The following is a 12,048-nucleotide window of genomic DNA, read 5'->3' as shown; positions in this document are numbered from 1 at the left end:
TAGTACACATATATGGTTCTTTAATGTATTTGCATTGTACTAAAATGTGTTCATTTTCAATGAGCATATATGCGGCTGAAACAGGTAGCCTAGTGCATCCCTTAATCTCTGAATTTACTATGGAGTGAGAATTGTCTCAAAATGATTTAAATATATATAAAAGGATATATATACATATACATTCATTTATAAATATCCAAATACAAAATACAAATATAAAAATGTGACATACAAACAAATAAACAAATTTACATAAATAAACGTGTCTTTGTAAATATATTTTCGAGATTTGAAAATAAATATGCTTGACTTTGTATGTGGAATCTGCATTTGTGAATCTCCTTTTTGCTTTTATGTCGATGACGTAATTTTGAGACATTCCTACTGCACACCAAGCTCCACAAATAAATACTACTAGATTTGAATGCGAAGACACCCTCCACTGAACAACCAGCAGATGGCAGTGTTGTACAACATGTCTGTTATCAACTGATAGCAACTGAATCTTTCCGACGCTGTTTTCCCTAGTTCAGTTCAGTCAAGTGGTCTATGACTAGCAGGATTAACGACATGGAAGACACTGGATTAAATGGATAGGTAAGTAATAACAACTAGCCAGAACGATTTATTATCGGTTTTGATGTGTAGTGCCGTTTTTAATTTCATAGACTGTATAAATAAGTCAATTTAGTCAGTGTACAGCTGCTAACGTTAACAGCTAGCTAAACAGCTGGTGCCTGTTCAGCTATGTTGGTGCCTGCACAAAACACATTAAGTTAAGATTTCCCTTAAAATCCGATTTAGGGCCCCCTTAAAATAAAATGTAGTTTTCCCTAAAGTTATTGTGTCTTGCAACTCAAGTGACAGGCTGTGTTCGGTGTTAAGCTGTTTTACAGATGTTGCAGATCTTATGTTACAGATGTTAACATAGCTTCTAGGTTAACATAACGTGAGAGCCAGCTCAGCTGAGATCGCTATCTGACAGACTGCCATTAGCCTAATGTCAATATTGCTAAATGGACTTATTTATACAGTCTATGAAATTAAAAATGGCACTACACATCAAAACCGATAATAAATCGTTCTGGCTAGTTGTTATTACTTACCTATCCATTTAATCCAGTGTCTTCAATGTCGTTAATCCTGCTAGTCATAGACCACTTGACTGAACTGAACTAGGGAAAACAGCGTCGGAAAGATTCAGTTGCTATCAGTTGATAACAGACATGTTGTACAACACTGCCATCTGCTGGTTGTTCAGTGGAGGGTGTCTTCGCATTCAAATCTAGTGGTATTTATTTGTGGATCTTGGTGTGCAGTAGGAATGTCTCAAAATTACGTCATCGACATAAAAGCAAAAAGGAGATTCACATATGCAGATTCCACATACAAAGTCAAGCATATTTATTTTCAAATCTCAAAATATATTTTTACAAAGACACGTTTATTTATATAAATTTGTTTATTTATTTGTATGTCACATTTTTATATTTGTATTTTGTATTTGGATATTTATAAATGTATGTATATGTATATATATCCTTTTATATATATTTAAATAATTTTGAGACAATTCTCACTCCATAATTTACAGGCCCCTGGGCCCAGATGTATTAAGGTCCCCCCACTAATTGTCGCATATGTGAAAAATAAATAAATTTGTCCATATGTGTTAACTTTCCCCGAAAATGTTTAATTTGTTCGATGTGATTTCGTGTATTCTGGTGCATTTTGGGGATGGCCAATACTTTAATTCAATCAGATTCATAGCCTACATCCTGATGTGATGATATTGAGGCAATGATTCCATGCAATGGCTTGGGCTTCAGGGCCCCCTGACCCCTTGGGCCCTTGGGCCCCTGGGCCCGGTAGGCCGTGCAGTAATCCATCCCTGGGTAGTGCACTATAGGCCCCTATGGCGCGGCCTAAGCTTTTGTCCTTAATAGCATTTTTTCCCCTTACATTACTTTTACTTTTATACTTTATGTAGTTTTGAAACCAGTACTACTACTTTAAACCCTAATATCTATACTTCTACCTGAGTAATGAATGTGAATACTTTTGACACCTCTGAAACCGGATACTTAAACCCTAACTATTTCCTTGTGTAGTTAGAGCATCTGGTGGATCTTTAGGTGAAGTCATGCTGTCTCTCCTTTGATGCGCATCATGGTAAATAAAACATTTTTCCTACCATTGGTACGATTGGGTCTTCATTCGTCTGTACTATCAAAATTACCATCAAACCCTAGAGTTTTGAGCAAATGACTCAGGAAGGAAATTCAGCTAGGAGGAAAGCTCAATGCATTGCTTCTGTAATGATTTGTATACGTCACAAAGATCTTGATATTGAGATCACTAAATTAAAATGTTGTTTACTGTATGCTAAGCAGTCAAAAATGTTTCTTAATGTTAATGCTGCTTTTCACAAGATGTTGCAAAACAACAAAGCTTACCCATTACAAACTCCAACATGGCCGTGTCTGTATTGAGATTGTATGTACGGTTGAAGGTGAGGGTCATTATGAACTTCTGGCCCCGCCGTATGATGAGATTGTCATGTTTAAATGAGTTGGTTCGATGTGCCATGGTATTTTCATTCTTGTGCAGGTCTAATTTCATCAGCGTCAAGCTGTCTGGAGATGAAGAATAGAAAAAGCAGCATGCACAAAAAAGGAAATGATACTCAAGCAGTACTAAATTAACGGCTACAGTTATCTGCTGGGGCCCTGATTATTTTATTTTTTTAGATCAGTTTTGTCTGAAATCTTGGGTCCACTCGTTGCGACACTTTGCCACATAAATGTAATAATAGTATAAACCTCAGGCTATTTCCCCACTAGCCACCCATGACCAATATAGTTGTCTGCACGAAGACAGCTAGACATTGCCAAATATATATCAAAAAGACATTTGATATATGGTCAATATCAAGTTACCAATAACATGTTTTTATCAGTGCTATCTGGGTTGTTGGTAGTGTTTTTGCATGCTCTTTGCATAGCTATCATGTCTATTATTCCTCATGTCAAAAAAAGTTGCCCCTCTTTCTCTCTCACACAAAAGCGACCACAGTTCGTCAGACTGAAGAACTGTCTCTCTGACACTGTGATCTGCAGCACCGGAGCGCCACAGGGAACCGTGCTCTCTCCAGTCCTGTTCACCCTGTACACATCTGACTTCTGCTACAACACCGAGTCATGCCACATGCAGATGTTTTCTGATGATACTGCAATTGTGGGGTGTATCAGGAACGGGCAGTAGGAGGAGTACAGGAGCCTGGTGGAGGACTTTGTGCAATGGTGCAAACTCAATCATCTTCAACTTAACACTTCAAAGACCAAGGAGATGGTGGTGGATTTCCACAGATCTAAGCCCACTCTGCTACCAGTCCACATTGATGGGGTCAATGTGGAGGTGGTTAGCACCTACAAGTATCTGGGTCTCAATAAACTGGACTGGTCAGCCAACACTGATGCACTCTACAAGAAAGGGCAGAGCAGGCTGTACTTCCTGAGGAGGCTGCGGTCCTTCAATGTGTGCAGTAAGCTCCTCAGGATGTTCTACCAGTCTGTTGTTGCCAGCGTCCTCTTCTATGCAGTATTATGTTGGGGAGGAAGCACAAGGAAGAAGGATGCGGGGCGAATTGACAGGCTGTTAAGGAAAGCTGGCTCTGTAGCGGGAGCTGAACTGGAGTGCATCACTTCACTATCTGACAAAAGGACCCTGAACAAACTGATCAACATCTTGGACAATGAGTGTCACCCACTCCACAGCACTATTGTTAAGCAGAAGAGCCTGATCAGCTGGAGACTTCGCTCACTGCCTTGCACAACTGACAGACTGAGAAAGTCATTTGTCCCCAGGGCCATTGAACTGTTCAATGCCTCACTTAAGGGAAGAGGAGAGATAGACTTCTCTGCATAGTCTGTCTGCCTCTTCACCCCCTCCATGTTTGGATACTGTCTGTCCACTAGCCACTTTTACCACTGTCTTTATGCCTCACTGTTATTAGCTATTAGCACATTAGCACATATGCATAACCCCCCTCCATGCCACAGCCGAACTGTGGCCACACTTCTTTCTATAAATAGTTAAATATATAGATATGTAGACTTTACTTTACTTTATTTCTGCATTGTTGCACTGTTGGACTTACTCATTTGCACTATCACCATTGCACTACCACCATGACACTCATTCACACAGAGCACCTTAGAGCACCTTACCATACCTTACTATGCACAGAGAATCACAGGCTCAGTCCCTGCCTCAGTCATTGCAAAGCCCTCTGATTGATTAATCACCACTATGTGGATACTGTTTTTAGAATTGATTTAGATTAAGTGTTAGTTAGTATAATTTGTATTTTAGTATATTTAGCATATTCTTTATCTTCTACTGTCCTTATTGCTTAGTTGTGTTTTTATATTATATACTTAAATTACTCTTTCTGCTGTTAAAGAATGTGTTTGTGTTGTCTGTATGCTGCTGAGACCTTGAATTTCCCCTGGGGATCAATAAAGTATCTATCTATCTATCTATCTATCTATCTATCTATCTATCTATCTATCTATCTATCTATCTAAACATACACACACAAATGCCTACATATTCTATAATGCATGGCATACTATAATCTTGTGGTCCACGAGGTACTGCTCCTTTAAAAGGTTCAAATTCAGGCAGGTCATCCTTCTCAGCATCAGATTTTCCCTTGGGGGCATTTAGTCTCCCACGGTAGTGCATGCTGAAACCAGGAAGAAGCTGCTCTGGATGTTCCATTTGAAGCAATTTTTTATAAGCTGTAAGGCAGAATCAAGAATCAGAATCAATTAAGACACATACTATTTACTATGACAACACCACGGCAGTGACCAAATTAATTTATAGATTTAGGGCCCTATCTTACACCCATCGTGGTGAAAATCTTGACGCACATCTTGTTCCTATGTTCCTAATCTAATCTAATCTATTTGGGATGAGAATTGAGATGAGACTCCATCTGCCTATATTTATGATATTTATGATAAATCAGATCAAATTTTAGGTTTAGACTAAGGATCCATTCTGAATTTAAATGAATGTGATAACACAGCAAGCATTACAATAATAGTACAGGAAAATTATATAGGGTACACTGAAGTAGTGACACAGTACAGTTGTATTACATGTATAGTGCAGTATATTACAGTAATCATATAGCACAAATTCATTTATAAAGGTATATAAGGGCCTGTATTAAGCAAACAACTTGGCCATTAACTTTTTTCATTGACAACATCTCTGTATGATGCCTTATAATGTTTAGCATTCATTTACAAACTTGTCTATCTTTAAACACAATTTAACACAATGAACACATAACTCATATAACTTCCATATAATCATGTAATTCAGTATAATAGCATAGCCCACATTTTTTGCCTGTTCAATATTTATGGCTTTTAGGATATGTTAGGTTACCCTAACAGGTTCTATGGCACACTTGCGTTGATCTTGGGATTTTATAGTTATATAATATATTATATATTATATCTGGCAATACTGAAAGCTCTAGTGTAGGTGATACAGATTTATAGAAATCTACAAGGAAATCTAGCAAACATGAATAAAAGCACATCTGATTACCTACTATCATGAGCTGTGATGCAAGTACAGCATATTTTAAATTAAAATCTTAAACAAAAAACAATTAGGATTTTGTGAATCACTTACCTTGAATATACTAAGATTCTGTGCTCAGTCAGTGGAAGATTAAAGACAGAAACTATATGTATTTATAGACCATATAAATCCCCTATCTCCACCCACATCACCCACAGTGACCTGACCCAACAGGCGGGTCACTATGATTTGACTTTCAAGGGAATTAAGGGAATTAATTGCTGACCCAGCATTGCACCAGTATAAGAGATAGAAAGAGATAGAAAATATTCAAAAATAAATGTATTTCAAATTACATGAAGATAGTTCATTCAGTGGATGGAATAGAATTATTAGAGTGGATGACATAACATGTTAACTTAAGACTTTTAAGTGACTATTTCTACATTTCTGTCCTTTGGATCAGAAAAGATATTTACAGACAGATCATTGTAGTACCTCCCTACTAGTGAGATGACATTACATTTGCAATTAAGTTACATTAATTCATTTTTTTGCCCTTTATCCATGTTCATGTTATGCCGTCAGGGGTGTTCAACCGCTGGTCCATTAAGGCATTGTAAGTGGTCCCTGACCATTCACTAATGTAGTTTTACTGTGAGGTCACATTTTTTAATCCCCTTGTATTAATTGTTTGTGATTAGCCAAATTCACACAAATGTATAAGATATATAAAGCTTGAGCCAGAAAGTTTATTTGATGAACTGCAGCTTTTCATCCACAGTTTGAAGCATAAAGGTCACCATGTCACCTTGTTTCTTCTCTGGCCATGCCAAGATGTGGAATAGTCTACCTCTCCAAGTTCAATCAGGCCTCACCATTGGATGCTTTAAAGGAGAATTCCGGTGTGATATTGACCTAAAGTGTATTGAAACATGATACCGAGTGTGAACATATGTCTCATAGCCCATCTCGGCTTGTCCCCTGCACTCCAAAAAAAATGGCTAGTTAGCCGATGCTACCAACAGCTTTTCAATAGTGGTGCTTCGCATCGGGCTAGCCATGCAAATAAATCACTGTTTTACACCCATTTACGAGGCTCAATGTATCTCCACACTTCATTGGTAGACTTCCGAGGGCCCTGACATTTAAAACGAGACATTGAGAACTTTGAAAAAGCACTGGTAGTTTACTTACAAGACGATTTATACAGACAGTATCTTCACGAAGTTTAGCGTTTGCAGCCATCTTGAATTTAGTCACGATAAGTCGAGCAACGAGTAAGAATGAACAGGTATGATAAGGGATCAGATTCCAAAAAAGAATTCAGTGGAAATGCATGGATTCCAGTTGCTGCTACTGGAAGAAACTGGAATCCATGCATTTCCACTGAATTTCTTTTGGAATCTGACAAGCCGAGATGGGCTATGAGACATACGTTCACACTTGGTATCATGTTTCAATACACTTTAGGTCAATATCACACCGGAATTCTCCTTTAACCATATTTATTTGACATTTGTGTAACTCACAGTAACACTTATCTTGTATCTTGTACTTATTTCCTGTGTTTTATATATAGGTTTGCAATAATGCACACTACAGTCATTTGAGTCACACAGACAACTAACTAATATGTCCTGTGTATTTGTGTGAAATTGTTGTAAAATCATCATTGAGTCATTATAACCAATACCAAGTTAAACAGGGAAGTAAAATCATACATTCTAGGACTGAAGGGTTGTATGTATTCTTTGTTTATGACATAATTTTTGATAAATTTTAGGGTCATCATGACATGCAAATATATGCTGACTTATGATACTGCATTATTACTTTCACTACGATGTAGAAGACTGACCTTGCTCATTGATTTATTTCTTTGATTTTCTTTTAACACGAGGGTGAAATTAGATCAAAAAATGTCAAGATCACACATGTCAACAAATAGTAATGTGCCAAATAATGGAAGACATTTTGGTAACACTTAAAACATTGTTTTCATTATCATTTCACCATCACCTCACTTTCATCTACAGTATCATTCAACCAATCTGCAATGCCAAATATCTAATAAAAACCAAGTTGTAATGGTTTAATGTTGTCTTTCACTACAGTCATTAATTCACCTTTCGCATGTCCCATCCCTCTTAGTGAGCCTATTGTTGCTATGTATGTCAAAAAATAAATTTTCACATCTTTTTTTATTGGGAACAACGTTCAAAACAACTAAATGAGAAAGTCAATGCTGTATTTTGAAATAATAATTCATTCTTAATATTACCCTTTGCAAGTCAGAATGGTTGGAATAGTACAGAAATATAAAATATCCTAAGATGAGTGGCTGATGCTGTGGTGCAGTAAGAATAATCTAGAACCGAACATGCTCAAAACTGTGGAGACGATTGAAGCTTTTAGGAGGCACCCCTCAGCTCTGCTCACTCACAATATCCAACAGCTCCCTGCAATCTCCTGGAAGCTACCAAAACAGCTCCCTGCAATCTCCTGGGAGCTCCCAAAACTTGAGGTGGGAGTCAACTCCATCCTCAAAAAGGCCCAGCAGAGGTACTTTCTGTGGCAACTGAGAAAGCATGGTCTGCCATGGATCTAATTTTACACTGCTGTAATCGTCTGTACTATGCTCATCAATCACAGTCTGGTTCAGTGCAGCCACAACATATGAAAGAAACAGACTGCAATGAAGAGGGAGGAGGGCTGAAAGGATTATTGGGGCTCTCCTCTCTACAGAACTTGTACTTAAACAAGAACCAGGAGGCAAGCATGAAAAAAATGACTGTGACGGTACGTGTCCATTATTGTTAAGTAAGTAACGTAAAGTAAAGTATACTTTATTGTCCCCAAGAGGAAATTTGTCTTGGGCTTCACAATCACTGCATCACAGACATAAACAGCTCATGCATAAGGCAATTTAAAACAACAGATACACATACAGCCCCACACCACCACAGTAACAACAAAAGACAACTAAGTCAGAGCTGCACATTGGATAAAATATAGGTAGCCAGCTGTCTATCATTGAGCATCTTTATGGCAGTTGGAACTAGATGTACCGCATAGCGGTACAAAATATGACCGCCGCTCAGTCCTGTACATCCATTCCGCGAAAATAAATCATATTAATGAATTTGTCTCCATCTTCTATTCCATCCCCCACTCTTGAAACTTTTGTGTATGCTTGTTTGTAGCATTGTTATAAAACCTTTAAAATCTCTAAACAATCACAAGTAGGGCAGTTCATCACAGTCCATCCATTGCAACTGAACTGATGAAAGGTACACCTGTAGGCTACATTGTATTTGGGAAAATCAGAAGGTAGCAGCATAATGTATTTATTTATTTATTATTAAACAAAACAATCCCTGTCAGTTCCATGCAGTTTTCAACAGCCATCAAGAAGAGGTCAAGTCATGGATTTTTGTGAATGTTTCTTCTTCTACATATGCAGAAGTTTAGTCATCTAGTTCAGTGGTTCTCAACCTTTTTTCAGTGATGTACCCCCTGTGAAATATTTGTTCAGCCAAGTAACCAGTGCAAAGCATTTTTAGTTGAGAAAAAAAGACTTAAAAAAAGACTTAAAACCTATGGGAGGGGGACTCTGGGTTTTTAGGATAATTAAATTGAATAGCCTACTAAAATATAAAATTCATTTTATGAACTTATATTTTCCCGAAATATTTATTAAATAAGTGTTTTTAAAGTATTTTTGCATGGATTCTACTTTTTAAATATATGTATATTTTAAAATCTCACGTACCCCCTGGAGTGCCTTCACGTACCCCCAGGGGTGTACCCCCATTTGAGAACCACTGATCTAGGTCATATGATATTCAGCTTTATTGTCAATGCACAAATTATGAAATACCAGTAGTCTAAAACAAAATGCCGTTTTACCCAGTGCAAATAACTGACATGTCCAAAAGGGCCTTCATGAAATGCGTTTCTAGACTCTTCATACACATTTTAACGGGCCAAGTTGAAGAGCTACTGTGCGTTATTGTTTGTGCAAATAATATGCTGATTCATGTTCCCTTGCATTTTGAGGTCCATGGTTAAGTCTGGCTTTCGCCAGACCAAGCTCAATCTTTTAAGAAATCAAAAAGGAATCGCCGGCAGATCAGGCTGAGTTCACCCAGCCTAGTCCATGGTAGGCGCCCGATAAAAATATTGTTTAATTTTGCGATTAAGATATCCACGCACTGGCGCCCCCCCTGCGACGTGTTCGCCCCCGATTTCAGAGCTATTCTAAATGCAAAAATGCATAGAGGGAGTTATGACAAAACCTGTGACTGTTAACAAACTATAAGCTATATAAGGTAGGCCCTATGCTAGGCATATTACACAACATAAATTGTCACTAGGCTATGCTGGCGACCCAAATACAATCTCCTTTGGGAACCAATGGCTTACAGTATCAAGCGGACTTAAGCTGCCACCTCTTGGCGAAAAGTTAATAGTTTTGCATATCAGTAGTAATACATTTCACGCAGCTGTGTGAATCACGGAAAGCGACACTTCTAAATGGAACCCAACCCACTGTACAGTAGCTCAAGGTCTGTGGCTAAAGCAGCCATAATGAAAGCGTTATCATTGTTTGAATACTTCACACACAGGTGTTTTTTAATTGCATAGACTACAACTACCAAGCTGGAATCAAAGCACATTGACTCCCCTCTCACCCTAAACACGCACTTCGAACAAACAAAAAGCGTCTCAGTCTCACGGTATAGCCATAGGCAAAACTGTATCGGACCGGTGTAACGTTGGTACTAAATCATCCATCGCAAAGAATGACGGGTGCGTTAATAAATATACATTGCGGCGAGTTGACACAAATTATTCACTTTGACGAATTTATGTAGTTTCAGTCCTAGTTACTTTACTTTAAACCATGCTCTACCTTACTTGAATCACCTTTGAAAATAGAGGATTGAAGTAGCCTATATGGGTGTTTGGGAATGACGTTAGCCTATATATTTTCCATTAGAAAACCATCACGTAGCGAACGTGTTGTGGCTAACTCACTAGCTCCTGTTAGTAGCCTAGGTTATGGTCATAAGCAAATGAGATGACAGTCGAAAGATGCAATTAGTGCTGTTATCAATTTGCTTGGTAGCCTATAACCGCATTTATGGTTTTCTACAAATACATCAATAATCAAATTGGCCTCCATCACTCAACCAATGCTAACGGTAACATTATTTTCCCTACTCTAGGCTGTTGATATAGCCTAACTTAAGATTAACGTAGCCTACCTGCAGTAAAAACCAAGTATGTCCGATAAACAGATTTATTTCGGCTTCAAGAAGAAATGGGAATTACATGTCATGCAGAAATCATCCTACCCTTATTAGACGTTCTCTGCGGTAAACTAGTCTTGTCCTTGTAGGAAGCGTAGTGTCTTTCCAACCCACTTTAGATTAACTTCCAACAAAATTACGTCTCACTGCAACAATGCGCCATCTGGTGGACAAACGACTATGTGACGCCAATACTGGAAATGCAGCCACATTATTATGATGAATATTTGGTTTTCCTTTAGTCCGGCTGAATTTGTAATTATGTATCGGCCGTTCTAATTGCCGATACTGATGGTATGTGCGTGACTGTGTGTGTGTGTGCGTGTGTATATGTGTGCACCACCATCTACAGGCCAATGAGTGTACAGTCACTAAATGTACACATAACTTAATGTTTTTGACCCCCCCCCCATGGATGAAATTCTACGAAACTTGGCATACCCCCAGAGAATGTAGGTTAATCATACACATAAAATTTGGTGCAGTTCTGAACATCTTAACTGAAGAGAGGGGCGATTAAAGCAGAATGATATTGCATTTTCATTTTTTACCGGGGGGTGCAAATCATAAATGAGTGATTATGGGCTAGGTTAATGTGGGCCCTTGAGACCAACATACCATAAAAATGTCTTCATCCTCGGTGCCATGGTTCAGGTAGTTATTTAGAAAAAACTGCTTTTTTTGGTTTTTCGGGGGGCCCAGTGGGGAGGAGTGGCCCCCGGGGACCAAACAAAAATTTTCCGTAAAAGTCTAGTGGGGCTACATACCCACCAAATTTCATGTGCCCCAGTGGTTCAGTGTCTCGGGTATCGTTGACCAAAAATTCAGGAAGTAGATGACGGGGGAAAAAAAACTTTGACAATCCCTATATGACTGCTTCGCTAGCTTCACTAGCGGCAGTCATAATAAAGGAGTTTTTGTATTTTCTGCAGTTTAGTACTCTAAAGCAGCGGTCCCCAACCACCGGGCCGTAGCCTACGACATGAGTTTAAAAAAAAAATGCATGCAAACTAAATTAAATTAAATTCGCAATAATGTCACGTTTCTACATGGCATAGGCCTATATTCTGTTGTTTGATTGCACGCATGTTTGCATTTTGCAAGGTCTATTTTCTTACGTCTG

General features: G+C 38.3%; 1 protein-coding gene across 2 annotated transcripts in view; it reads right to left on the bottom strand.

Annotated features, from left to right (window-relative positions):
- Nucleotides 1-5,752, bottom strand: part of LOC125309375 (coagulation factor XIII A chain-like) — a 99,425-nt gene extending 93,673 nt beyond the window's left edge. The window contains exons 1-3 of one of the 2 annotated variants that reach the window (XM_048266242.1): nucleotides 5,719-5,752; nucleotides 4,635-4,805; nucleotides 2,457-2,636 (exon numbers count right to left, since the gene is read on the bottom strand). In XM_048266242.1, coding sequence (XP_048122199.1) covers nucleotides 2,457-2,636; nucleotides 4,635-4,785 — 331 coding nt within the window. In that variant the 5' untranslated portion in view covers nucleotides 4,786-4,805; nucleotides 5,719-5,752. The remainder of the gene's footprint in view (nucleotides 1-2,456; nucleotides 2,637-4,634; nucleotides 4,806-5,718) is intronic. The other variant, XM_048266243.1, reaches the window with a different exon arrangement.
- Nucleotides 5,753-12,048: the final 6,296 nt, after the last annotated feature.

The sequence above is a fragment of the Alosa alosa genome, chromosome 16 (genome assembly GCF_017589495.1).
Source record: "Alosa alosa isolate M-15738 ecotype Scorff River chromosome 16, AALO_Geno_1.1, whole genome shotgun sequence".
Lineage (NCBI taxonomy): Eukaryota > Metazoa > Chordata > Actinopteri > Clupeiformes > Clupeidae > Alosa > Alosa alosa.
This window is presented reverse-complemented; position numbering and strand designations above follow the sequence as displayed.